Source organism: Aulonocara stuartgranti (genome assembly GCF_965226115.1).
Source record: "Aulonocara stuartgranti genome assembly, chromosome: 19".
Taxonomy (NCBI): Eukaryota; Metazoa; Chordata; class Actinopteri; order Cichliformes; family Cichlidae; genus Aulonocara; species Aulonocara stuartgranti.
In genome coordinates, this window is record NC_138955.1 from 31,195,779 (window position 1) to 31,223,550 (window position 27,772).

A 27,772-nucleotide genomic window follows, 5' to 3' on the forward strand; every position below is an offset into this window, starting at 1 on the left:
TGGCTGTTTACTCATTTATTGCAGACTTAGAGGTCTGCTACAAGATCAGATGAAAGCATCATGCTGACAAACATTAGTACAAAAGAGAACAGAAATAATCTTACAGGAGGAACTAAGTTTTACTCATTGTTGCAACTCTAAAAGACTGCTCCAATCCAACTGTACACTTTTATTTTTATGTCTGACTACACTGCCTTATTTGTAATGGAGTATTATCTTATTGTATTATTAAGAATTTTACATTCCTCTCTGCCAGCTGATGGAAGAGTTTGCTGCTGAACCATAAGCTGAGTAACCACAATCAATAATGTCTTGATGCATGCTCAATCATCCAGGTAAGTAAATGTCCAAAAGTTGATTCTGTTCATCTGGACGTTTTCAGTGGGAGAAACGTTTCGTCACTCATCCAAGTGACTTCTTCAGTCTCAGCTGACTGCAGGTTTCCAATCTTATAAACAGTACATTTGCATAATGACTGAAACCAGCCCACTGAAGGAACAATGGGAGGTCAGTTCTTTCATCATAATTATGCAAATAATTCATCAGTGGTCTTTGATCAGTGGGCCTTGATCAATGAGAATTCTCATGACCATTATCATGCAAATGATAAAATCAAATAAAATTGGACCTTTGAAATCTACCGTCAACAGTTACTGCAACTATGACAAAGTTCCTGTTGTCCGAAAGTATCTTATAAGAAATACCGGGATCCTTCAAAGCAGCTTGCCTCAAAGAATGTTACACATCACATCATAAATCCATACACTGCATGCACAATTACTAGGCAAGTGGGTATTTTGGCCATATCATAATTTTATGCATATTTTCCAACTTCAAGCTGTATAAACTTAATGTTGCATATCAGGTGATGTGTATTTGCGTGATGAGTGAGGGTGTGGCCTAAGGAGACCGACACTCTATATAAAGGTGTGCATAATTTTCAGGCAGCTTCTCTTCCTCAGGCAAAATGGGCCAAAAAAAGAGATCTAAAGGACTCTGAAAAGCCCCATTGAGAACCTGTGGGCCCTGTACACCTCGCTGAACAGTGTCTTGGAGGCTGTGGCTGCTGCTGCACAAAACATTGATCATCAACAGATCAAGACACTGACAGACTCCATGAATGGAAGGCTTGTGAGTTATTGAAAAGAAGGGTGGCTATATTAGTCCCTGATTATCATTATTATTATTTTGGACATGTCAGAAATGTTTATATGTAAATTTTGAGTCGTTTTATTATTCTCACTTTAACAGATGGAAATAAACAGGTGAGATGGAAAAATGTTCGTTTTGTTCATTTAGTTGCATAATAATTCTGCACAATAATAGTTGCCTAATAATTGTGCTCATATATATATTCTCTTATGAAAGACAAAACCTCACTTTTACTGTCTTAAACATTCAGATTTAGAGCACTGTAGCTGTTCAATAATAAAATTAATCCTCAGAAATACACCTTGCCTAATAATTGTACACACAGTGTGGTTCATTAACAAAGAATATCAACTTATAATTCAGCTTTACTTTAAAGGCTTTAATTCTAAATTAACAACTTTCCCTTTAATATTATCTTGATGTACCTTATGTAGTTAGCAGAGTCTCATTTTCTAAGATAACGGGCTTTTCTGCCAGTGATTGTTCTCTTCTTTTAAAAGGGGAGCGATCACAGTAAAAACAACAGTGGTGTGGACTGCTTGCTGCAACCCATCATTTTGTTCCAGCTGTGCTATTAGTTCTGGCTCTTCATCAGGCTCAGTTTACTCCTCAGGCCCTGGCAGTAGGCTGATAGGCTGCTGTTGTCCTCCAGCAGATTGCTGCGCTCTTGGATGAGTCGAAACGAGGCCTGCTGTTCCATTTCATCCTGCTCCAGTTCAGTCATTAGCTCCTTCCTACATAGAGGGTGCAATGACATGCATAAAGTAAGATCCAAAAAGTATTTAGACAATGCAGTTTTTGTAATTTTGCTTCAGTGCACCACAGTGGAAATTCTCTCTGCTGCTGCCTGCTGGTGAGAAACAAATGAACTCAGAATCTCACTTTCTTGCTTGTCTTGTTTAGAGAAACACCAGCTCATTATTGTTCGATTCTTATTGTTGACTCACAGTGTGTTTTTAGAGGATGGATTTCTCAGAAAAATGCAATGAATTCAGTGTGTATTTACATTACAAAAATGAATAGAATTTGTTGCATCTACATATAATAGACAACTTGGCAAAGAACCATATTTAAATTTTATATTCAGGCCCTTTGTTACAAGCAGCTTATTGCAAAATCATATTTTTAGCATGCTCTGAAAAATGCCAAAGACAACACTATGACAGGTAAAAAGTAATAATTTTCTAATAACATGTCATAATTCAGGGTGTAGTGCAGTGTCACTCCAAGAAAATAAAAAGAAACTGGCCAAAAAAAACCCAACCCCTAGATGAATTATGAATAGTGTCTCAAAGTCACGTGCTTAAGAAAGAGGCCCTTCAGTTGATCCGTCTACTCTTTGCTGAAGCCTCGTCACAAATGGTCTCAGTGGAAGAGAAACCATTCTTAAAGAATGAAAATGAGGAGAGAAGGCTGAGGTATTCCAAATTATACAAAAACTGGACTGAAAATTAGTGGCAACAGGAGAGATGAATCCAAATTAGATTTTTTTTTTGTTCAAATCACTGTGAATACAGTGGAATTTAAGAGAGAGTTACAACAGGGCGTGTCTGTAGCCAACTGTAAAACAGAAAGGAAGTCACGGCTTTTCAGCTGGTGTTTTAAGATCATGTCAGAGAATGATGAACAGACAGATTTTAATCCACCATGCAATCATTCTGGAAACTAACGGATTGGCAGCAGTTTCAATTTTCAACATGACAATGACCCCAAACACACTGCCAGTTAGAGGTGGGAATCACCATACATCCCACGATACGATATTATCACAATACTTAACGCACGATACGATATTATTGCAATTTTTAAAAATATTTTGCGATATTCAGATTCTGTACATAAAGGTAAACTTTATCAATATTCATTTTATCTAATATCAAAGTCTCACACTCAGTCTTTCTCTCATTTCAGTTTTATTGTTGACAAACTGAACGGTTTGTATTACAGTCTAGTCCAACTTAACTGAATGCAACCATCTGGTACAACTATAGCTATTCTGAACTATGCAATTTATGAAAACTATGCAGCCCATTCAGCAACTGAAGAATTTGAAAGTAAATTAAAACAAAATATAATTTTCCAGTAAATAAAAAAGTTTTAAACTTAATTAAAATAAAACATGTCTTAAATTTAGTTTATTGCTGCCAAAAAACAAGTTAAACACATTTGGACAGTGAAGGAATGTCAGGATTCTTGCTCAGAAAAAGGATCAACATGCTCTGAAGTCAGAGCACAAAAACCTTTTTTGTAACAAAATATCGATTTCTGCTGTCCCTGTATCGATACATTATTAGCAAACAAAATATCACGATACTACACAGTATCGATTTTTTCCCCCACCCCTACTGCCAGTGCAGTAAAAGCATACATGGATAGAACAACACACAATCTAACACTGTCAACCATGGATTGGCCTCCCCAGAGACCAGACGGCAATATTATTCAAGCAGCATGGGCTCATATTAACATACTACGTATTTTATTGGTTGAGCCCACATGCTAGGATTCACATAAATCATTTTAACATTTTTGTCCATTGGCCTGAAGACCTAAACCCAATAGGAAGTCCACCATTTTTAACTGAAGATTAAATGTTTGCATTGATTTTTCCATTTCCAGGTGCATGATTAAAGCATGCACTCTTATCACACATCTTAAGATGTTCACAGTTCTGCTTAAGTTAATATTGTGCATGTGACTTACTTTTTCTGAACAAGGAGAGCAATCTCTGACTGGACTTTGAGGTACTCCTGAGCCATCCTGATATGCTGCTCAAACACAGCCATGGACTCTTTGGAGTTTGGACAAGGAGCCAGAGGCTGAAAACACAGGGACACGCTGTGGTTAATGCAACACTCTACACATGCAGCTTCAGTATAACAGCTGGATGAGAATACTACTATAATGCTCAAAAAAATTAAATTAAATTAAATTAAATTGAAAGAAAGAAACAGTTTTTAATCAGAATACAACATCAAGTCAGTTAAACTTCTAGAATATTGAACTTGTCAGTTTAGCAGCAGAGGGGGTTGTTACTCAGTATCAGCTGTTTTGGTGTTTATGGAGTTAATAACAGGTGCAGTAAAGGGGCAACAATGAGACAACCCTCAAATGGTTTGAATGAATGGTTTTACAGGTTTCCCTCCTCATATTCTCTCTTTTTTTCACTAGTTTTACATTTGGCTGAGTTCAGTGTCACTACTAATTGCATGAGGCAATACCTGGACCCTACTAAGTTGCACAGGTAAGTACAACTCCCCAAGTATGTCTAGCAATACATGCAATTTGCAGAAGGTTTGCTGGGTCTCCCAGCAGTCTCAAGAGCATGGAGAAGATTCCAGGAGACAGGCAGTTACTCTAGGAGAGTTAAATAGGGCCATAGAAGGTCCATAACCCATCAGCAGGACTGGTGTCTGCTCCTTTGTCCAAGGAGGAACAGGATGAGCACTGCCAGTCTTACAAAATGACCTTTAGCAAGCCACTGGTGCGAATTTCTATGACCAAACAATCACAGACTTCATGAGGGTGGTCTGACGTCCTTTAGTGGGCTCTACGCTCACTGCCCAGCACTGCGGAGCGTAATAAGCATTTGCCACACAATACCAGAAATGGTAGGTCCTCCACTAGCATCCTGTGCATTTCACAGATAGAAGCAGGTTCAGCCTGACCACATCAGGCAGGCGCAGACTTATTATCAAACCCTGTGCCTATTGATGCAGGTCATTCAGTCTCTGTAGAGCTGTAGTGAGAGCTAGATTTCATATCGCCAGCAGTAACTCAGACTCATTTCCAGTGGATGTTGGCTTTCTCTCATTTCCATTCATAATCTTTATATATTTTTCCAGGTAAGTGGTTCTGTTGGCTTTACTGAGTGGTGGCCTGCAGCTTGCACCGGGGCGGTTTACAGCTGACTGTGAATCAGTGTGGATAAAAATTAGCACCTCTAAGTCCAATACCATGATTTTCCGGTAGAAAGAGCAGTGTGGCCAATTCAGACTGACAATCAATTGCTGTGGAGTAGAGTTTGTTAAGCAAATTTATCAGACCATCACCAAGTGAAGTTCATTCAATTAAATCTTATTTATAAAGAGATAATTCACAGTCACCTCAAGGTGTTTGAGATACAGTGTGATTTATACCACGGCTGCCCTTAATTAACAATATTGGTATGTGGTGGGGTGCAGTCTGTGGCTCAGCTGCAGGGGAGGGCTGGAGCAGTGGATTCAGGATGTGGTGTCAGGGGAGGCTGACACACACCTGATCTCCATCAGCAAAACACACCTCCCCTTTAAGGATGGTGCCGGGACCAGAGGGGTGGGTGTGTGTGTGTGTGTGTGAAGAGCAGCTGAAATGCTGCTTGTGCTATGATAAAGTGGGAAATAAAACCTTACAAATAAAAGATACCAGAAAGTGCAGATCATGTGTGTGGGTCCTCATTCTGGCACATGGTAATTACCATAATCTTTTTTTTTCTTTTTTACAGCTAGATGGATTGGTGCAGCATCTGAAGTAACGTATGGATGCATGCTCAATCATCCACGTAGCGTTTTCAGTGGGAGAAACGATTCATCACTTATCCAGGTGACTTCTTCAGTCTCAGCGGACTGCAGGTTTCCACAACCTTATAAACAGTACATTTGCATAATGACTGAAACCAGCCCACTGAAGGAACAATGGGCTGTTACGTCAGCTCCTTGATCATTAATTTGGAAATTGTCATGACCACCAATCAATAAGCATGAGTCCCATTCACAGAGAGTTGGGGAATGGCTGCAGTCACAGCATTGTAAGATGGTGACAGATGTACCCTTAGGCCCCCTCCTCGATTCAGAGATGGTCTTTCCCTTTTCACGTAAATGGCCTCCTTGACTCCGCCCTCAAACCAGCGTTCCTCCCTGTCCAGGATGTTACATCCTCATCATTGAAAGAGTGTCCACTGGCCTGTAGGTGTAAATAGACTGCAGAGTCCTGGCCTGACGAGGTGGCTCTTCTGTGTTGTGCCATCCTCTTAGCCAGAGGTTGTTTGGTTTCCCCGATGTATAAATCCTGGCAATCCTCCTGGCACTTAACAACTATGTTACTCTGCTTGTGTCGGGGGACCCGATCCTTGGTGTGGACCAATTTTTGGTGCAGTGTGTTTTGGGGTTTAAAAGCCACAGAGACCCGGTGTTTAGAAAAAATGCGTCTCAACTGCTCCGATACTCCTGACACGTACGGGATCACTACAGGTTTTCGCTTAGTCGGAGGTTGTATTTTTCTCCTGGATCATCTGCAGCTTTCTTTAGGAGCCTTCCCAGCTTTGACAAAAGTCCACATTTACTCAGGACCTTCTTGATGTTCTTCTGCTTCTCTGGCCGCTGTGTCAGTGGGGATGGTGTTCGCTCTGTGTTGTAGCGTCCTGATGACACTCAGTTTGTGCTCCAGTGGATGATGAGAGTCAAACCTTAAATACTGATCCGTATGTGTAGGTTTACTGTACACATCAGTTTTAGATGTCGCCCATTACTGATGGAAATCTCACAGTCTAAGAAGGCTAACCTGCCACTTTTCGTATCCTCCCTTTGATGTCTTGGTCCACCAAGTTAATGTGATCAGTGAATTGTGGAACGTCCTGAGATTTGATTTTCACCCAGGTATCATCCACATACCTGAACCAATGACTTGGTGTTCCAGGGTAGAATGAAGACACAGTTCAAACACACTTGGTGGATGCTGAGAGCGGTCCTGTTGCTGAGGTTGGGGTTATCCTGTAATCTCTTACGGACTACCTCCAACGCTTCCATGACTGGGATGCAAGTGAAGAGAGATGTAACGTCGTACGAGACCATGGTTTCATCTGCCTCCATAATGACATCTCTCACCTTCTCAACAAACTCCAAGGTGTTCTGGATGTGGTGTTCAGATACCAACAGATTGAGAATTGAAGCCAGAAACTTTGAGATGTTATAGGTGACTGAGTTGATCATGCAGACAATCGGTCTTAAAGGTGCACCCTGTTTATGTATCTTCAGTAAACCATACAGACTTGGTGTAGATTCCCCTAGATACAGCCAGTCCGGTCAGTGGCACTGTCCTGTCCTAACTGCTTCAGGCAATCTATCACCCTCTTCCTGGGTCTCATTTCAGGGGCTCATGGTTAAGAAGCAGCTGAGTGTGAAAGTGAAGTTTTAGTGGTTGATCTATGACCCCATCCTCACCTGTGGTCATAAGCACGGGTAGTGACTAAAAGAATGAGACTACAGATACAAATGGCAGAAATAAATGGTGTTCAGGTGGTTCAGGTCTTTGACAAGGATGCCTCCATGGTAAGTCGGAGTAGTGGCCAAAAATGCCTGCATGTCCAGAATTTCAAACATATTCACATTTTACTTATTTAGGCAAACATAAGAAATAGAAACATCACATTTTAGTATTACATACATTTTAAATTTCAAAATATATATTTTGCTGAATTTAGCAGATCTTCTACATTACTTATAATTTAGAGTTCTCATACTTACAAAACAATAACTAATACATGCATAAACACTAAATGTAAGTGTGTGGGTATATGTCTTCACCTAGAAAAGGCAGAGAAAACTGTAATCCAATACCATGGTGAACTACAGCTATGTTTTTGTGTTTTTAAGCACAATAAAAATACCATCTTACCTGCAGCTGATAATCCAGTTTCAGATAGCCATCTACTCCATTGGTAGCTAAAGACACACACACACACACACACACACACACACACACACACACACACACACACACACACACACACACACACACACACACACACTTTTACTTTTCAAACACAAATCCAAACACTGGCAGTGAACCATCTAATGCTACTGTGGTCAGACTAATGCATTCACTGAGCCACATCTGTGACTGAACTAGAAAATAAGTGTTATGAGGTGCTAGGTTTTACCAAAGAAGACAAACAAGGAGTCTATCACTAGGTACTGACCAGGTATTACACAGATTAGGCATAACATTATGACCACCTGCCTATTATTGTGTTGGTTTGTCTGTGTAGGTTCTCTGTCATCCAGGTCATGGTAGTCAAAGGAAGTTGGGCTGTATGGAGTGGCAGGGAGAGGTAGTACCTCTGATAAGGGGACATGTCATGCTCCTTGGAGCAGTTTGTCCTTTGAGTAGTTCCTTCCCTGTTGGTACTCTCACCTGTGGCTCCTCGCAGCTATTTGAATTCAATAGCATGCAACAGTGGCCACACCCTGGCAAAAGCTTCAAATGTCTGGTCGAACCAGGTAAGGGTAGCCAATGAGTCTGAAACCACTGCTGGGTCTGAAACCCTTAGTGAACCACCCACACTCACACATACAGTAAAGTCCTGTGGAGATGGGTACATGATGAAGCAGCAAGTGCGGATACACTGGGAGCTGTAGCCACAACCCAACATGTAGGCGACCCAGGGTATTAGATGACTCTCACTGGCCCCAAACAGCAGTGGAGTTGAGCAGTCCCCTGGGTATCTGAGCAACAGCAGGTATCTGCATATCTTTGACAGCGGCTAGGTACTGTCCATTTGAAAGAGCCAAGAGCTTTAATTTCCACTTCCTCTATGTAAAGGTTGGCTACAACAGGTGACACTGGAGATCCAACATTTTTCACACCTCGGCTCACGTGATGAAGCACACGAGTGGATCACGAACCCTAAGGGATAGCCCCCAATAGGTTTAAATACCCTGCACTCTGCACCATTTGGATGAAATCACTGGACCCATTATCAGACCCAGTAGGTCCCTGGGTTCTTCCTGGTAGGTTTTTCTGAGTATTTGGTGAAGGCATTCGACCCCATCTCCAAGGGTTACTTTGGGAGTATGGGGTATCATGCCTATTGATGCAGGTCATTCAGCCTCTGTAGAGCTGTAGTGACAGCTTGATTCATATCGCCAGCAGCAAGTCAGACTCATTCCCAGTGGATGTTGGCTTTCTCCATTTCCATTCATAATCTTTATGGAAACAATTTATAGGTGCAACCAAGAGGTGGCTGCACCATTTGGTTTTAGAACTGAAGAAGCCTGTTGGAGAGATGAAACATCTTCACGAAACTTTAACAAGTCCAGTCGCTTTCTTTCCAAGCTCCTTAGACATTGTGTTGGTTTCGCTTTTGCTGCCAAAACAGCCCTGACCCATCGAGGCATGCACTCCATCAAGCCATTCAATTCTGAAAGTGTGCTGTTGTATCGGGCATCAAAATGTTAGCAACATTTAAGCACTGTAAGCAGCAAAGTGAGGCCTCCAAACTCACTTAAATCCGTACGCTTGCCCCAGTTATCCTGCTTCTAACACATCACCTTTTTAGAATAAAATGTTCACTTGCTCCCTAAAATATCCCCCCCTCCAACAGGTGCTATAATGAAGAGAAAATCATTGTTTTTCACTTCACCTGTTGGTGGTCAGAATGCTATTCATTAATCATGTCTCATACAATTTATAAACGCAGGTTGCTAACCAAACAGCTAGTGTTAGACAGTAACTTCACCCTCTCATCCAAATACATGTATAGTAATTTGAGCTTCTAAAAGTCTAACACAGCATGAGCTATTTTGATGTTTTAAAATGTAGAGTTAAAAACCAATGAGTTATAGAACATTGATGGCAAAACGGAAATAGAAAACAATCTAAAAACTGTCTGTATACAGAGAAACAAATTAGTTTACCACAGTCTTTAAATTTGGCAGACGTCTTGTAAACCTTGCTTCAGGTCAACAGCAGTTACTATCTTCTAATATGACTGCAATGTGTCCACGGCGGGGCGGGTACAGTATTTACTCAGACACATATATTTTAAAGGTTGAATTGATGATTATTTTGCAGGAAAATAATATTGTGTGAATCTACCTGTGGAGCTGAATGTCATCTTCAGTTCTGACTGGTTAGAGTTGATTGGAGAACTGCTCGAGTGGGTTGAGTTTTGGGAAGGCCCTGGTTGAGTGTCCACACCTGAGGTCCTGGGCAGACCAGTACGCGATGCAGGACTCTGGGATTTGAAAATCATAAAATAATAAAAAATAATAAAATAAAATCATAAAACAGGTTCAAAGCAAAACACTGTGAAGAAGTGTGATCACTGTGTGATTATGTTCTATTACCTTTGAGGGCTTGAACTGAAGTGGAAATTTGGACTCGGGACTTTTCAGGGTTTCCTCTCTACCAACTGAGTTTGTGTGTTCTATGTCGTCATCACTCCGGCTACAGTTGATAGTGCAGTCAGCATACGAGTCTGAGCAGAAATAAAGAAATCATTTGTGATAATATTAATGATTTAACATGGAATGATTTCAATTCCATTTATTATAAAAAAAGTTAGCAGAGACTGAAATAGCTGTTGAAGTGATCATGCATTAGTAGAAGCTGTAGCATGGTTACCCGTGCTTGTGGCTGACGAAGAGCCACTTCTGCTGGCTGACGACTGATGAGGAAGATCCAGTGGTTCATCGGAACCTGGAAAGTACTGGAAGATGCACACATAGCACCCTGCATTTTTAAAGAACTCTTTCTAGGCCAGTGTTTCTCAGCCTTTTGGAGTCACGGCACATACTTCACATCAGAAAAATCACACGCCACACCACCAAACAAAAATGTCACAAAAAGCATTCCGATAATTTTTCCCTGCGCACCAGGTATAAGCAGAATTAGCTCGGTTTGCCCCCAGTATACCCTTTTTGCTTTCTTCTGACCACTACTCATGCTAGGGCCTTCATCTGGGTAGGAGTTTTCTCCAGGACCAGGTCAGACTGACTACTTTTTCTTTCTTTTTTAAAATATTTTAAAATATTTTTTTATTGAGCGTCAAGAATGTAATACAAAGACATACATGTAACAAAGTCACAATGCTTCTTTTATATGCATACCCCACCCCAAGAACATCTTGGACACCAATCCAGAGGAAAAAAAAAATTTAAATGAGGTACATCAAAATTCACTATATTTAAAGATGTGCACGTAAAAGGCAATAGTTTGCACAAAATTAATCACCATCACAACAATAAGGGTATACGGTAGCTGCCAAGCGAGTATCAGATGGGTATGGTTTAAATTTTCTCTAAATGTTTTAGCAATGTATCCCAAACGGCAAAGAATCTCTCCTTCGACCCCTTGAGAGTACAGCTGTATAAATTGTGACAGGTCACTGAACCACAGAGCCACTTTGGGTGGCTTTTGTGACTTCCAATGCAATAATATCTTTCTGCGCGCAAGCAGTGTAGTGAAAGCGATTATGTTTTTGTAGCTTTTCCTTAATGTTCTATGTCCTCTATCTGTAGCACCAAATATACCCATGACTACATTGGGTTGAAGCTCAGCATTCAATGCTTCAGACAGTGTTTTGAAAATTGTTGAGCAGTAGGCTTTTAAAGTTGGACATGACCAAAACATATGTGTTAAATCTGCAGAAGGATTTCTACATCTCTCACAGCTTGCATCTATGTTTGGAAATATTTTGGCCAGTCTTGCCTTAGAGTAATGAATGTGGTGAAGAATCTTGAACTTTATGATGTTTAATTTGGCACAAGAAGTGCTGTTGTTTACTCTTAAAAGAGCGCTCTCCCAGGTCTCCTGCTCTAAGTCCACCCCCGGCTCATCCTCCCAGTCCGCTCTGATCTTTGCCATTGTTATATTCTTAAAGGAGGCTATACAATTACTGATCCTTGAGATAAGACCTTTAGGCTTAAATGTGAGTTTCAACAGATCATCAACACCAGTAAATGGTGTTATATTTGGAAAGTTGGGGTTATAATGCTGAAGGAAGTGCGAACTTGAAAGTATCTAAATAAGCTGGACCGAGGGAGGTCAAATTTTTGTGACAAATCCTGAAAACTTGCCAATACACCGTCTATGTACATGTCAAAAAAATTGTGGATGCCTCGTCTCTGCAAAAGAGCAAATTCAGAGTCTAATCTGGCAGGAGGGAAAAGATGATTATTATGAATAGGGCTCAAATGGAGAAGATTTTTAAACCCAAAGTTCTTTTAAAATTGAGCCCATATTTTGAGGGTGTTAAGAACTATAAGACTGTCGGTGTACAGCCGTGAGGAAACTGGAAGGCTGCAGGTGACCAAGGCTCTAAGGGAGGTGGAAATGTAAGACGCCGCTTCAATTTGGCACCAATCTTCATCTGGGGTGTGGAGCCAATAAATTATTTTTTGAACATTTGAGGCCCAGTATTAATGGCCGAAATTTGGAAAGGCTAAACCACCTAGGTCTTTAGGCCTCTGTAACTGATCCAGGCGTATTCTAGGTTTTTTCCCATCCCATATAAATGAGACCAAAGCTTTATCAATAGATTTAAAAAATGATTTTGGAAGGTAAAGTGGGATACACTGAAATAGATAAAGAAACTTGGGGAGTATATTCATTTTTATACAATTTACGTTCCCTGCCAACGATAGATGAAGTGGTTTCCATTTCTTTAAGTCCAATTTGACCTTTTCAAGTAGCGGGCAGAAATTTTCTTCATAGAGATTGTGCAAATCTCGTTATATTTATGCCTAGATATTTAAAGCCATTTTTGGCTGTTTTGAAAGGTATAGCACTGCTCTATATTTGAAGAGCCAGGTCATTAGCAGGATAGCATTCACTTTCACTGAAGTTCAGTTTGTACCCAGAGATGGAGCCAAAGCTGCTTAGGGTGTGGAGGATATGGGGGACACATGAAACGGGATCAGATACATACATTAACAGATCATCTGCATAGAGGGATACTCTATGCTCTTTATCCATCCTACAAATACCTGCAATTGATGGCAAAGTTTTGAGTGTAATAGAGAGGGGCTCTATGGCCAGGGCAAATAACAATGGGCTGATCGGACAGCCCTGACGGGTGCCTTGCCATTTTGCATCGCCTTTAGTACAGTAGTCACTTTTGCATGATTGAGTGGAAGTTCAGCTTCAGTCCTATGGGCCGCTGTTACAAGAGGAGCCTGAAGATTGTCAAAAAAATGCTCCATAGCAGAGCAGTCACTTGTAATCTCAGATGTATAAAGATTTGAATAAAACGCCGTGAAGGTTTCTTTAATTTCTTCGGGGTCAATTGTTAACTCACCATCATCTTTTCGTATTTGTGGGATTTGTTGTGCGGCTGAGTGGCATTTAAGTTGATGTGCTAATAAACGTCCGGCTTTATCGCCATGCTCATATACATAACCTCATGACTTTAACAGAAGACGTTCGGTTTTTTCAGTTGATAGCAAATTATACTGTATTTGGAGGTCTAGCTTCCTTTTGTAGAGCTCAGGAGAGGGAGAGAGAGTACTGAGCACCTACCATAGAAATGGTTCTTGCCTATTTCAATTCATTTTGTGTTTTCTAAACGAATATGAGATGATTTCTTCCCTGATTACAGCCTTTAGTGTCTCCCACAAGAGAGAAGGTGAAACATTATCTTTTTGGTTAAAAATGAGAAAGTCATCTATTTTTTTTTTTATATCATTTCACACAAACCCTTCTCTGCCAGGAGAGTCCTGTCTAACTTCCAAGGCGGGCGTTCTGATTGGTAGAGAGAAAAGTACAGGGCATGATCTGACTCTACAATGGTTAAATATTCAGTACTCATATAGTCTATTCTACTATATGAATGATGTACATTAGAAAAAAAAGAAAATGACTTTGTGGAAATAAAAACCGCCAGGGGTCAACAAAACCTATTTGGGCCATAAAAACAGATAATATCTTGGCTTTTTTGGAGAGATTTGTAGGTTTAGAGCTGGAACGGTCAAGTGTTACATTCATCACACAGTTCAAGTCTCCACCAAAAATCAGCTGTTTTGAGTTCATATCTGGAATTAATGATATTATTTTGCCAATAAACTTATCATCATCCCAGTTCGGGGCATAAATATTTATCAGAACCGGACTGACTACTTTTTCTTTCAAATATTTATCTATTGTTATTAGGCGCTGGTTGTCTCACAGCATGACTATTATGTAATTTCTTCTTCGTCTTCTGTTTTACTGGCAGTTGGCAACCGATGTAATTTGAGCAGGTAGTTGTACTGCCCTCTAGTGGAAGAGAATGTAATTGTTCTGCCCGTTACTCATGCTGCTGGCTTAGAGTAGTAATCAGGTGGAACCAGATAATCTTCCACGGCACAACTATATGCTGTGGCACAGTGGTTGGGAAACACTGCTCTAGGTTCATCTGATTTATAAAACCTTCTCAAAAGATCATTTGTTTAATTGTTTCTAGATATAGTTCCAATTTGTCATGTCATTACTTTTAATTGTTTTACTATATTTCTTTTTACGCACAAAAACAGTTACATTGGCACTTGAGTTTTTAATGTGGCTAAGTATCTTTGACAGTTTATTATCAGACTCCTCCAGGGAAGTCGGTCCCAAATGTCAGATTCATTTTGATGGTACAAAACAAAACAGAAAAAAGTGAAAATTTCAGCCTTTAATCTTTTTAGATCATTCTGTTTAAAACACACGCCTCAGATTTCAGTGTGCAGAAAAAATTCAAAACAATGAGGGCTGAGCAGGAGATTCATGGTGATTTGAGATGGAGTGAACCACATCATAAAAAAACCTAAATTTGACTGAATTTCTGAGAAAACAAATGCTATAATTCATTTCTTTACTGTACACACAAACTGAAATAAAATGATAATTCGTGGTTCCATGTAGTGGCACTATACCTTCATTAGATGATTCATAGTGTTTTTGACCTCATTCATTGATGGCCTCTGGCTGGGTTCTTTGTCCCAGCAGCGTGTCATCAGAGTCTCTATGGGTTCTGGAAGGTCTTTGATCAGAGGAGGTCGAGTACCTGTCGTAGTAACCAGTCAGCCAGAAGAGAACAATGGTTTCCATTATCACCATTATGAACAAAACTTCGTATTATGTCAAGAGAAAAGACCTCATTCGGTGTGTACACACAAATGTTTCGTAAATCGTCGACAAACATTTCACTCACATATTTAATTCAGCATTATTTTTGTGAATTTGTTCGTGCTCTACAAACAAATTTAGAAGTTTCTCAGACCAGACTGTGAACACGAATAGATGATGAAAATTATGATGGTGAAAAAATTACTTGAAGACTGCAGTTACAGAGAGATTTCTGGATGAATGAAAACAACAAAAAATGGTAAAGCAATATCAGAATGGTAGTTGCCTTTTTTTGCATACTCTTTTTAATAATCAGAATCAGAATACTTTATTCATCCCGAGGGAAATTAGGGTTACAGCAGGCAGCACGCTAATGGCGCATGCGCACTTACAAAGGAACCATCTGACCAACTTTACACAAACATCACATTGGGCAGACATGTCAGAAAGGTAGGCTGATAGGAAAAAACAACGAAAATACACTACATGAGGTAAGAGGAGGAGAAAAAAAAAACTCCACTCAGACTGAGCTCCTAGTGGGAGAACAGTTTGATAACAGAAAAAAAACCCACCTCAGCACAAAAGCACATGACTATCAATACACCTTAGAAACACAAGACAAGCAACAGGGGCGGGTAAAGGGTAAGAGAGAGCCGGTGTAGACAGCGCATCCAGTCCTGCAGTATATCTGCGCTGGTCCAGTTGACTGCTATCTTCCCCGGTAGGGCACAAGCATCGAAGGCGTTGGAAAGGGAGGGGGGATGAGTGAGTGCTTATCAGTGTAAGTGTGTGTGTGTGCGTGTCCATAGTTTAGCTGAGACAGTGTCCTTCGGCCTATCAGGCTAAGTAAACAGTCCTCCAGCCAATCCAGGTGTCCTTGCATGGGATGGGAAGAATAGCTGTAACACAGTCATTATCAGGGAGTGATTGTTCGGCTCCAGCCGTGGGCCTGCAGCTGGCGCCGTGATGGGGATCCGCAATGTTTATGTTGGTTTTGTTAATTTCCATGCGAGCAGCCCAGGAGAATTTTTCAGGCTGCTCTTTAACACACTGGCCTCTCGATCTCCCGTTGGAGAGTCGCGAGCCTCCCCATGATGGTATCAAACTTCTGTTCCATGGTGTTATCGTTCTTTTGATTCTGAGACCTCACAACTGCAGTGACCCGTTCCGCGATGTTTTCCAACTGTCGCTCAAGGGTCTCATTTTGAGCAGGCCTCTCTCTGATGTTTCCCCTCATACGCTCAATGGTGTTGTTTTGAGCCTTCACAGCAGCTGCAAGCGTCTCCAAGGTGTTGACCATATTACGTTCGTTGTGAGAGGTTGCGCCTCGTTCCATTTCGATTCCAGCGGGCAGCCTTGGGGGGGTTTGAACAGCCGGTTCCGCTCTCTTATTTCTCCGATAAACCAGGGCTAAGCCAGCTTAGCCTGTTATCATGGTTCCGAATAGATAGATATCTTCAGCGTCCTCGATCGACAGTCCCGCCAGGCACATGATCCTCCAGTTCTGCCACCCGTCCATCGTGTATCCGGCAGGGAAAGTCCCTCCAGGGCACTCAGGCTCTCCCGAGCCCAGATTTCTCGTTGAGAAAAGGGTGTCAATAGCATTCAGAGACCAGTTGATCAAATCCATAATTCTCTTTTAGGTTTTAGAGAACGACAGTGGGAGGCTATTCCAGGGAAAGTAATGCACACAAGACAAGACAAGGACATAGAGGCTAAGCAGGGAAGATAAGGGTGAGGAGGAGAGGAGAAAAGTGCGACCGCCTTCGCTGAGAGCTAAAGAAGAGTGCACCAAGTGCTCTGATTACCACTGGAATCACTGTTACCTTCACACTTCACATCTTTCTGAGCTCTTCTCTGAGCCATTTGGTACTTCTCCAGGTTCTTGTGTTCCTTCTTCCTGATGTGTCTATCACCATGGTTGCTCTGCCCTGCTTGTCAACCACTACTATGTCCAGTTGGGTAGCCATCACCAGTTTGTCCGTCTGTATCTGGAAGTCCCACAGGATCATACCACAGTCATTCTCGACATCACCTTGTTCCTCGAATTCAGCTGACTACTCAGAACTTGCCTTACTCTCTGCAGGTACTTGATGGTTGCAGCTTTCCTAGCGGCCTCTTAGTGGTTCCTATTTGTCTGTGGTACTTGTAGCTATTCTCACTACTTCCAGTAGTGCGATCCTCTCAGTTTTGACTACCTTTTCTTCGTTACCATCCGATGACATTTCTCCAGTCTGAATGACATTCCGATGCTGCTGCTTTAGATCCTTGGAGTGTGGATCAGTGAATCGATGTATCATTCACTCTTGGCATACAGCTTGATGCCATCCATGTGGAGGAGGTGGCTTACAATTGCTCCATTCTGTAGTCTGTATCAGTAGCCAGTCTTGTCAATGATCTCATTCAGGGGGTTCAGGCCTATGCAGAAGAGCACTGAGGACAGCGGGACAGATCCCGCACCGATGGTGACTTGTGCTATAGGCTTGAAGTTGGCGTCTAAGTGTTGTACGCCAGATTCCCATTAAGTTCCTGATGAAGGCTCTAACGGTCCTGTTGATCTCGTATAGTTCTAGGCATTCCAGGATCCATGTGTGGGCCATCGAGCCATAGGCCTTCTTGTAATCAATCCAGGCAGTGCACAGGTTGGCCAGCCTAGTCTTGCAGTCTCAGGCGACTGCTCCATCTATCAGTAGCTGGTGTTTCACTCCCAATTCCTTTCCATGCGCTGCTCATGTATTGAGCCAGGTGCCTGTTCAACTTAGCTGCTATGATGCCTGACAGGAGCAATCATGTGGTACTGAGGCAGGTTATTGGCCGGTAGTTGGATGGGACCGGTGCCTTCTGGGGGCTCCTTGGGGATCAGGACTGTCTGGCCTTTGTTTAGCCATTTTAGGTGTCTCTCATTGACTAGCAGCTGGGTCATTTGTGCTGCCAGGCGCTTGTGGAGTGCAGTCAGCTTCTTCAGCCAGTAGGCATGAACCATGTTGGGGCCTGGTGCTGTCCAATCCTTCATACTGGAGACCCTTTCTTGGATGTCTGCCACTTTGATGGTTACTGGACCCTGTTCAGTGAGCTAGCTGTAGTCTGCTCTTAGATCCACTAGCCACTTAGCATTGACATTATGGGCTGCATCCTTCTCCCATATGCTCTTCCAGTATTGCTCCATCTCCAGCCTTGGTGTTGCTGTTGTCATGCTGTTTCCTGCCACTGAGAATACACCTTGGATTGTTCTGTGGAGAACAGCTGGTTTATTCTTCTGCTTCTATTTCTCTGGTATACCTCTTTAAGCGCCTGGCTTGAAGGCTATGAGTCTTTGCTTGGCAGTTTCCAAGGCCTCAGATATGGACAGCTTGCTGTACTTCTCAGGCACCTTCCACATCACACCTTTCTGTAACTTCGATAGTTGGCCAACTTCGCCCCATGCTACTTTGATCTCACACAAACACACACGCCTGAGAGAAGAGCTTGAGAAGCTCTGGAGGATGAAGGCAACAGTGGTCCCAGTGGTAATTGAAGCGCTCGGGGCAGTGACTCCCAAGCTGGCGAGTGACTACAGCAGGTCCCAGGAACAACATCTGAGATGTCTGTCCAGGGGAGTGCAGTCCTAGGAACAGCAAAGATGCTGCACAGGACCCTCAAGGTCCCAGGCCTCTTATGGAGGACTTGAGCTTGAAGGATAAAGACTACCCCCAAGGTGAGTAAGGACCTTTTTTTGTACTCTGTTAAGGTCCTCACTATCTAATAGAATCTACTCACCTCTGTGGACAGCCCACATTATGCAAAATGCAGAACCACCAATCTCGTCAAAGGGTTTCTTGCGTGTGATGACCTCCCACAGGATAATCCCCCAGCTGAACACATCACACTTTTCACTGTAGTTACTGCCTGAAGAATATAAACCAAAACCATATTTAAAATAATCTGAAAGTTATAGCCAGCAAAATACAGGTTAAAAGTGATGGTCATTAGGTAGTTCACAGTGACAAAGTCGTGCAGTTGTACTAAATAAGTTTATATATCCCTCGTGTCATAGTTAATTAACTGACACCAAGTGTAGTCCTCCTTCAACACCTGCCAACACTCTGATCTTTCCTGGGTTTCTCATATATTTTAAAACCACTACCCTTTGGCTTCCTGGCTTCATTTCTCCTGGTAAGATCTACAGACAATACATTGGACTTCTTTGCTTGATCAACTATGGGACCTTATATAGACAGGTGGGTGCCTTTCTAAATCACATCCAATCAACTGAATTTTCTACAAATGGACTCCAATCAAATTGAAGAAAAATCTGACAAATGATCAGTGGAAACAGGATACACCTGAGCTCAATTTTAAGAACCAAAGTCTATAAATGTTTATATACACGCTATATTTGTTTTTTTTATTTTTAATGAAGAATTTCACTGTAACCTTTTTCACATTGGGTTTTTGGGACATTCCATGTAGAATTTTGAGATGAAAAATTTATTTAATCCGTTTAGGAATAAGGCTTACAAAATTTGGGACAAGTGAAGTGCAGCAAATACTTCATCAAATAAATTTAAGTTATTAAATTAAATGATATTAAATTTTTGTGTGTTCATCTCATCTTTTTGTGGCTGGTTCCTTTAGGGGTCAACACAGTGCCTCTACCGTCATACCAATCTTCTACCTGTCCTCCTTCACTACATCTCTGAATTTTGTTGGTAGTCTGCTTCCTTTCCTCCATCCTGGCAGCTGCATAATCAAGATTTGAACATTCTTAATGTGGTATATAACAACATGAGACCAACATGAGATCCTGAGTCCAAGATTGAAGAGGTGGGCGGGTTTTGAGCAGATCAACACTGGTTTATCTTCCAGAATTTATTTCTACACAGCTTGTGGAGGTAAAGTATGAAGCTCCTCTTGGTAAGATTAAAGATGCTGATAAATCAGCAAAGAACAACATTACCATGACAGCTACAGTCTGGATCAGTGTTGCCACAGAGGTATATCACTTGTCACTTTATAGGGTTAGGTTTATTATTGCCTCACAAAAACGTCCCGTGAAGGACACAGTGGGCCAACCATTGCTTCTTGGATTGAGAAGACTGCGGATATTACTCTGAGCAAAATTGTGGTTGTTTTCCATGACAATGGCTCCAATGTAGTGGTGACTGCAAACATCTTGCAGGAAAAACATGGGTGGATGTCTTACTTGTAAAATTATTTCTATTTCTATCCTTAATCACTCTAACCTGCTGCACATCCTTTCCAGCTTGAGCTCTCTGCCTAGACAATCGATACAAGTTCTTTTCTCCCTCCTTTGTGTCCAGCATCTTAAACAACTCACTATAAGCCTTTTCCACCTCTCTCTTGGCCGTATACTTAGCCTGCGAGTACTCCTGTTTACTTTCATCTTTTGTGTGTTCATTTAAGGAACACATAAGGGTTAAAAATACTCGATTTTTTTGGATTATACAAGGTATATGTATAAATGGGTATATGTGTAAATAAATAATTGATTCTTGGCAAGACCATCATTTTTATTGAAGCGACCCTTCCCATGAGTGATATAGGTAGAGGTTTCCATCTAGCCAGATCATCAAATGGAAAAATCATAGTGTTATTAAGCAAGCTTGATTGTTAAATCCCATTTCTAAAACAACAATGTGAGTGACACAAATCTAAGTACTCATTGTGACAAACAAAGATTTGATTAATATCTAAAAATATTGTTCATGGCTGACCTTCAAATACTTCTGGTGCCATCCAGGCTGCACTTCCTTTATTGTTGGTCATGTAGGTCTGAATATCACAAGCTGTTCCAAAGTCGCATATCTTCAGCACAGTACCACGAGCCACAAGCAGTAGACTGGAACAGTACAGACAGGGGTTTAAGACTTTCAAAAAATCTAAAATTTATATTCTAGTATACTTCATCAAAACTGATCAAAATACCATCATCAATATGATATCGCCTAGAAGAAAAGTTAGATGATGATGCTCTGTGGAGCGTGAATGTGTGCATGACATTTCATGGCAGTCTAACAGTCTTACAGTCTTCTGTTCCTTCAATTGATATTGCAAATGTCAGCTTCAAAATGCCAAATTTCAGGAAATAAAGATTCATAATCATGGCAAAATAAACATGTGGACAAAATTTCATGGCAATCCATCCCATAGTTATTATGCTATGTCGGTCAGCAGCAACAGACCGATCAGCAAGTAACACCAAGAGTGACTAATACTTTAGATAAATTGTAACAGAAATACTTTTAAACCCGTGGGGGGGAAAAAACACATGTTCCAAAATGCCACCACAAAGGTTTTGAGTGCTCTTAAATCTCTGCACTGTTTATCATTATCTGTATCATTGAGAATCTTACTTTGGTGGTTTGAGGTCCCTATGAATTAAAGCCTTTGGCTTCATAGCATGAAGATAGGCAACTCCCTGGGCACACTGCAGACACCAGCTCATTGCATGGGATGCTGTATAGAAGGGCTGTGGGTCTGCACCATGCAGAACTTTGAGTGAGAAGCAGAGATGAAAAGAAATAATGATTATATCAATAAGCACAATAATGTGAGACTGTCATTTTTCTGCTATTTCAAATGCATTGGAATTAATTAGTAAAGAGCGTGAATGGTACGGTATGGTAGCCTCCAGACTTATTTGAAAATTAACTACTTACATTGTTGTAACATTGTGCTTTATTAAATAATTAAGCAGTTTTTTTAAATATACTAAAATATCCCACGGATATTCAGACACTGTTAGAACCAGCATAACTGAAATATCGTACATTTGTCAACAATCGTTAAGATGCTTCTGCAACTGCATTCGAAGATACCCGTGTCTATTTGAATTCAATGAAGACGATGAGGAAAGCCATACAGCTTTCTATAAAGTCTCAAACACCTCTCACTGATGTTCTTCTTTATTATATATGTTATTATGTTTATATGTTATGTAAGATAAAACCAAGCCATGACACTAAGAGAGCTGTGGGATTCTAAACTTTGGACTGTATCAAGGCACAGCTCTGGGAAAGGATACCAAAAATGTTTTTGCAGCACTGAAAGTGTCCCAGAGCACAGTAGCCTCTATTATCTTAAAATGGAATAAGTCTGAAATCCAGTCTAGTTCTTAGATCTTGCTACCCAGCCAAACTAGACAATAATTAGGAATGACCAGTCTTGGTCAAACAAGTAAGCCAATGGTTTCTATAAATGAGAGACAAAAGAAAGGTCAACCAAACTAAGAGAATCATTGATAAGAAAACCTTGTAAGTTTGGAATACTTATGTAACAGGGCAATTCAGACTTTTAACTTTAACATGTAAACATGCCAAATGGTAAATGGACTGGTTCTTATAGAGCACTTTTCTACACTATCTGAACACTCAGGGCGCTTTATGACATCCATTTTTGTCTTAGGAAGTACACTGTGAAGGTTAACAAAGAAGATATGGAAAACATGAAAGGGTCTGAAAACCTTTTGAACTAATAATAGGACGTTTTTATTAGCTATACTAGGAAAAGCTATGCAACGGAAAAAAACTATAACATGTTTCAGTAACTATCTCCTTAACTTCCCTTTAAAAAACTCTTTGCTCAGACACAGTAGGACTTACGGTTATATAAAGATCCACATTCTGCATACTCCATGACCAGACAGACCTGAGGGGGAATAAAAGAAAAAAAAAAAATCACATATCCTACAGATACAGTGGCTTGCAAGAGAACTTTGCCACATTTTGTCACATTACAGCCACAAACATGGATCAATTTTACACTTGAGAAGTGGAATGAAAATCATACATGATTCCAAACATTTTTTACAAATAAATAACTGCAAAGTGGGGTGTGAAAACACACATAGACATTGCCTGATGAGTGCTAATGACTAAATAGAGTGCACCTGTGTGTAATCTAATGTCAGTACAAATACAGCTGCTCTGTGATGGCCTCAGAGAATATTGGGAGTAACAACACCATGAAGTCCAAAGAACACAGCAGACAGGTCAGGGATAAAGTTACTGAGAAATTTAAAGCAGGCTTAGGCTACAAAAAGATTTCCCAAGCCTTGAACATCCCACGGAGCACTGTTCAAGCCATCATTCAGAAATGGAAGGAGTATGGCACAACTGTAAACCTACCAAGACAAGGCCGTCCACCTAAACTCACAGGCCGAACAAGGAGAGCGCTGATCAGAAATGCAGCCAAGAGGCCCATGGTGACTCTGGACGAGCTGCAGAGGTCTACAGCTCAGGTGGGGAATCTGTCCATAGGACAGCTATTAGTCGTGCACTGCACAAAGTTGGCCTTTATGGAAGAGTGGCAAGAAGAAAGCCATTGTTAACAGAAAACCATAAGAAGTCCAGTTTGCAGTTTGCCACAAGCCATGTGGGGGACACAGCAAACATGTGGAAGAAGCTGCTCTGGTCAGATGAGACCAAAATGCAAAACGCTGTGTGTGGAGGAAAACTAACACTGCACATCACTCTGAACACACCATCCCCACTGTCAGATATGGTGGTGGCAGCATCATGCTCTGGGGGGGCTTCTCTTCAGCAGGGACAGGGAAGCTGGTCAGAGTTGATGGGAAAATGGATGGAACCAAATACAGGGCAGTCTTGGAAGAAAACCTCTTGGAGTCTGCAAAAGACTTGAGACTGGGGCGGAGGTTCAGCTTCCAGCAGGACAACGACCCTAAACATAAAGCCAGGGCAACAATGGGACGGTTTAAAACAAAACATATCCATGTGTTAGAATGGCCCAGTCAAAGTCCAGATCTAAATCCAGTTGAGAATCTGTGGCAAGATCTGAAAACTGCTGTTCACAAACGCTGTCCATCTAATCTGACTGAGCTGGAGCTGTTTCAAAGAAGAATGAGCAAAGATTCAGTCTGTAGATGTGCACAGCTGGTAGAGACAGACCCTAAAAGACTGGCAGCTGGAACTGCAGCAAAAGGTGGTTCTACAAAGTATTGACTCAGGGGCTGAATAATTACACACACACACACACACACACACACACACACACACACACACACACACACACACACACACACACACACACACACCACTTTGCAGTTATTTATTTGTAAAAAATGTTTGGAATCATGTATGATTTTCCTTCCACTTCTCACGTGTGCACCACTTTGTGTTGGTCTTTCACGTGGACGTCCAATAACATTGATTCATGTTTGTGGCTGTAATGTGACAAAATGTGGAAAAGTTCAAGGGGGCCGAATACTTTTGCAAGCCACTGTAAATACAACAAAATCATGAAGATCAAAACAACTCTAAACCTATCACTGCTTCTTCACATCCAGACAAGATAAAAACATAATGGGACAACTTTTTTCTTTTTTTTTAATTCAAACTTTTATTGTTGCAAATGTTGAGTGTTAGATACTCACTGGATTGTCACAGAAGCCATAGAGCTTAACAATGTTGGAATGATTCACTCGGGAGAGCTGGCGGAGCTGTGCATAGACAAAAGCAGCACAGGTGTAAAGGACATACACATTTTAAAAAAGCAGTCAGAGAGTGCAAACCTCCCCAAGGAAGCTCACTTTCTGAGCACTGTTTACTTTGAAGGGAATAGTATTCTATTTTATATATATTAATTTTGTTTTTGCAAAAAAAAAAAAAAAAAAAAACACACACAAAAAACAAAAACATTCAATAAGGGCAAAATTAGAGATGTTTACTTTAATTACGCTAACATTATGTGGGAGCAGCTAATCCATAATAGACACTGATTTATAAAAAAACTGGACATGAATAACTGAAGTTTATTACGGAAGAGGATTAGGGCCACTGGGGGGGGGAGAAGAAAAGAAGTGGGCACGTCTTTTTTCTCTTCTTTTCCAGAATTCTGAGATTAAAGTCAGAATTCTGACTTTAGACATGCTAGACCAGGGGTGGGCAATTCCAGGCCTCGAGGGCCGGTGTCCTGCAGGTTTTAGATCTCACCTTGGGTCAACACACCTGAATCACATGATTAGTTCATTACCAGGCCTCTGGAGAACGTCAGGACATGTTGAGGAGCTAATTTAGCCATTTAAATCAGCTGTGTTGGTTCAAGGACACATAAAACCTGCAGGGACACTCGAGGCCTGGAGTTGCCCACCCCTGTGCTAGACCATCCTTAGACTTGGTCAGATTTGCTTCTGGAATATTTGTGAAAAAATGGCTTGTCTTCTATTATCTGAAAGGTTGGCAGCTGACATACTCACAGCAGAACCTCAGTTCACTGACAAAGGGTTGATTTTTTGGATACTGGAAAAAAAACAAACAACAACTCTGAAGGTTGGAGATGTTTTAACCAAAGACAAAACCCTTCCAAGCACTGACCAACACGTTCACAAAGTGGAGATGAAGACTGTAAAAGGAGGAACTGTCAGGCCAATTTTAGACATTGTAATCCTCCTTTCTGGGAAAATTTGAAGTAAAACTAAAAAGTTTCTGTTTCACACTTAAAAAAAAAAAGGAAGAAAAGAATTTCTTTACATTGTAGTTTACATAGTGGCATAATAGAATCACGCCAAACACAGAGTATACTGTCTTTCTTAGAAATTAACAGATTTCAGTGCACATGTTATTGACGCCAGAGCAAATGGGCCTGTTGGTGAAGGACAGTCAGGGCAGGCCTCCTGGCAGTCCTATAAGATAGGAGACTGGCTGTGTGCAGTCTGATCCGGATTATCTGGGTAGAGTGCTGTGCAAACCTGTAGAAGACTGCCCATGGTTCCCAAGTGCAGGTTGAGAAAATAGTCTTACTGTGGTGTCATCTTCTTGAAACGCCCACTTCGCGGCTTGTCTTTGACATCCCCCATTGTATGGCACTTGGCCTTAAATTTAAGAGATGGTAGTAGAGTTCACATCAAATAATGCTGCAATTTGGTTTTGCAGAACAAGAACAAGAGTTTGAATAGGGCCTGCTGCCCTATAGGGAAGGTCCTATTCAGATCAGTTAAATGTGGAATGTTTGGAGCAGACAAAACTGGCCGCTGTAGTGGGGTCTGTGTGCACAGATGCCACTACTCAGGTGCCCATCAGACACCTGATTAGCAAGAGTCAATAGCAGAAGATGCTATTTAGCACTGACAGAGAAGACTTGGCAAGTATTTCAATTTACTCAACTCTGCTGCTCAACAAACAAATGCATTTTCCTTAAAAATGTGGCACCATATAGGGGACACAAGGAGAAGATAAGAAGAAAAGATAGCTGTAGGCCTCAGGGAAGCTGTTGCATGGTGCCATGGGTTCATCTAGTGTGTATCAGTACTGACAGGTATTTATGTTTCTCGGTCCACTGGATTAAAATGGGAGACAGTACTTCATCTACTATATGTCGTGGCATTGGGTAATTGTGGACCTTCACTGATGATAGCACGTGGATGAGTGGAGAAAGAAAGCTTAATATGAATATATTAAGAGTTGACTGAACCAACTCTGATCGGCTGTTTTGTAACGGAAAACCCAGGAGTTTGCGTTTTCTATCATTCACACTCCAATGAATGCACTGGAGAGCAACTTGGGTTTAGCTGGCACGCAGGCGGGAGCAGGCAGGGCCAGAACCACCAGCCTTCTGATTGGTGGGTGATGTCCTCTACCTCCTGAGCCACAGCCTGGAGGCAGAGCAGGTAGGTAGCCTGTGCTGGCAGTACATTCACAGTGAGTGGAGCTTTCCAGCCAAATGCGGTTTTAGTGTCATCTGGTTAAATCTACTTGTCCACATTTTATTTGCTTTACTGCCTATGAAAAGTTATTTTTCCTATTACATTAAGATATGTGATACTGTACAATAGATGGGCACAAAAAAGGATATTCACAGTACCTCAACAAGGAAAGCATTCCGTTCGTTGTCACTCTCAATGGTCTTGATTGCTACATCCTTTCCTTTCCACACAGCTTTGAAGACAACCCCAAAAGTCCCTCTGCCAACAGCCTGAAGACAAAGAACATGGAAAATTAACAGCTGCAACTCGGGGGACAATACTCTGTTGTTATTTTCCCTTAATACCAGAAGAGGGACTACAGTAACATTTACTTTAAAAATACATTTTATTGTATATCAGTCGTCATCGTATCATATAAAATAGCTAAACTGGGAATCACTAGTTCACATATGAGTAACTGTGTCCTTTAAAAACCGGGGCCTCGTTATGATTACTAGCAGGTTTATTCAGTAGTAAACACTGTCATGTTTTATATCTTGTGACAGACTCTCACTGTACTTCGCAGTTAAGAACAGTACCCCTTCAAAGCGAACAAACAGATCAGACTTCTTTGGTCCGTTACAGTCTAACCGAGCCTTACTCAGACAGAAACGTAGCTGATCCAAACTCAGCCACTGATCTCTAGCACCGCTGAGCTAACATTAGTTTCAATATATATCTTTAAATTACCGCTTCTACTTGGATATCTGCGTACTGGATGTCCTCAAACATACACCCAGCTAGAGTCTCCACCATCGTGGCAGAGAGCCGACACTCCTCGAAGCAAGCCGACGACGCTGGACTTACAAACCGAGGTTTATCGTGTTTTTATCAGAAAAAAAACCTTGGGGGAGTCCTGCCGAGCTGCCTTACTCATCTGTTGCTCTGAATTCAGGAAGTAGACACCAACAGCTCGCGCAGTGGCTAGATACGTCTGTGATATGCGCGCTCGTGAACGCTGCACAGCACACAGTGCCTAAATACAAGAAGTAAACAGCGCAACGGATAAGTTAAATCGTAATGAAACTGGTTTACAAACACAGTTTATTTCTACGTAAAACCTTGTGGTATAAATTATTT

At 41.3% G+C, this 27,772-nt stretch overlaps 1 protein-coding gene across 2 annotated transcripts; it reads right to left on the reverse strand.

The window, feature by feature from the left end:
* LOC309695235 (mitogen-activated protein kinase kinase kinase 7-like) lies at positions 1 to 27,652 on the reverse strand. Of its 2 annotated transcripts, XM_082515767.1 has the most exons (14): positions 27,383 to 27,652; positions 26,812 to 26,922; positions 24,386 to 24,451; positions 22,596 to 22,641; positions 21,348 to 21,486; positions 20,709 to 20,833; positions 18,751 to 18,879; positions 14,802 to 14,932; positions 10,534 to 10,618; positions 10,257 to 10,387; positions 10,006 to 10,144; positions 7,804 to 7,850; positions 3,856 to 3,971; positions 1 to 1,886 (listed from the first exon to the last, which is right to left on the reverse strand). In XM_082515767.1, the coding sequence occupies exons 1-14, from the start codon at positions 27,446 to 27,448 to the stop codon at positions 1,727 to 1,729; spliced, it is 1,491 nt and encodes a 496-aa protein (XP_082371893.1). In that variant the 5' UTR covers positions 27,449 to 27,652; the 3' UTR covers positions 1 to 1,726. The 2 variants fall into 2 exon arrangements, with proteins under 2 accessions (XP_082371893.1, XP_082371894.1); XM_082515768.1 differs by lacking the exons at positions 26,812 to 26,922; positions 27,383 to 27,652 and adding an exon at positions 25,208 to 25,549.
* Positions 27,653 to 27,772: the final 120 nt, after the last annotated feature.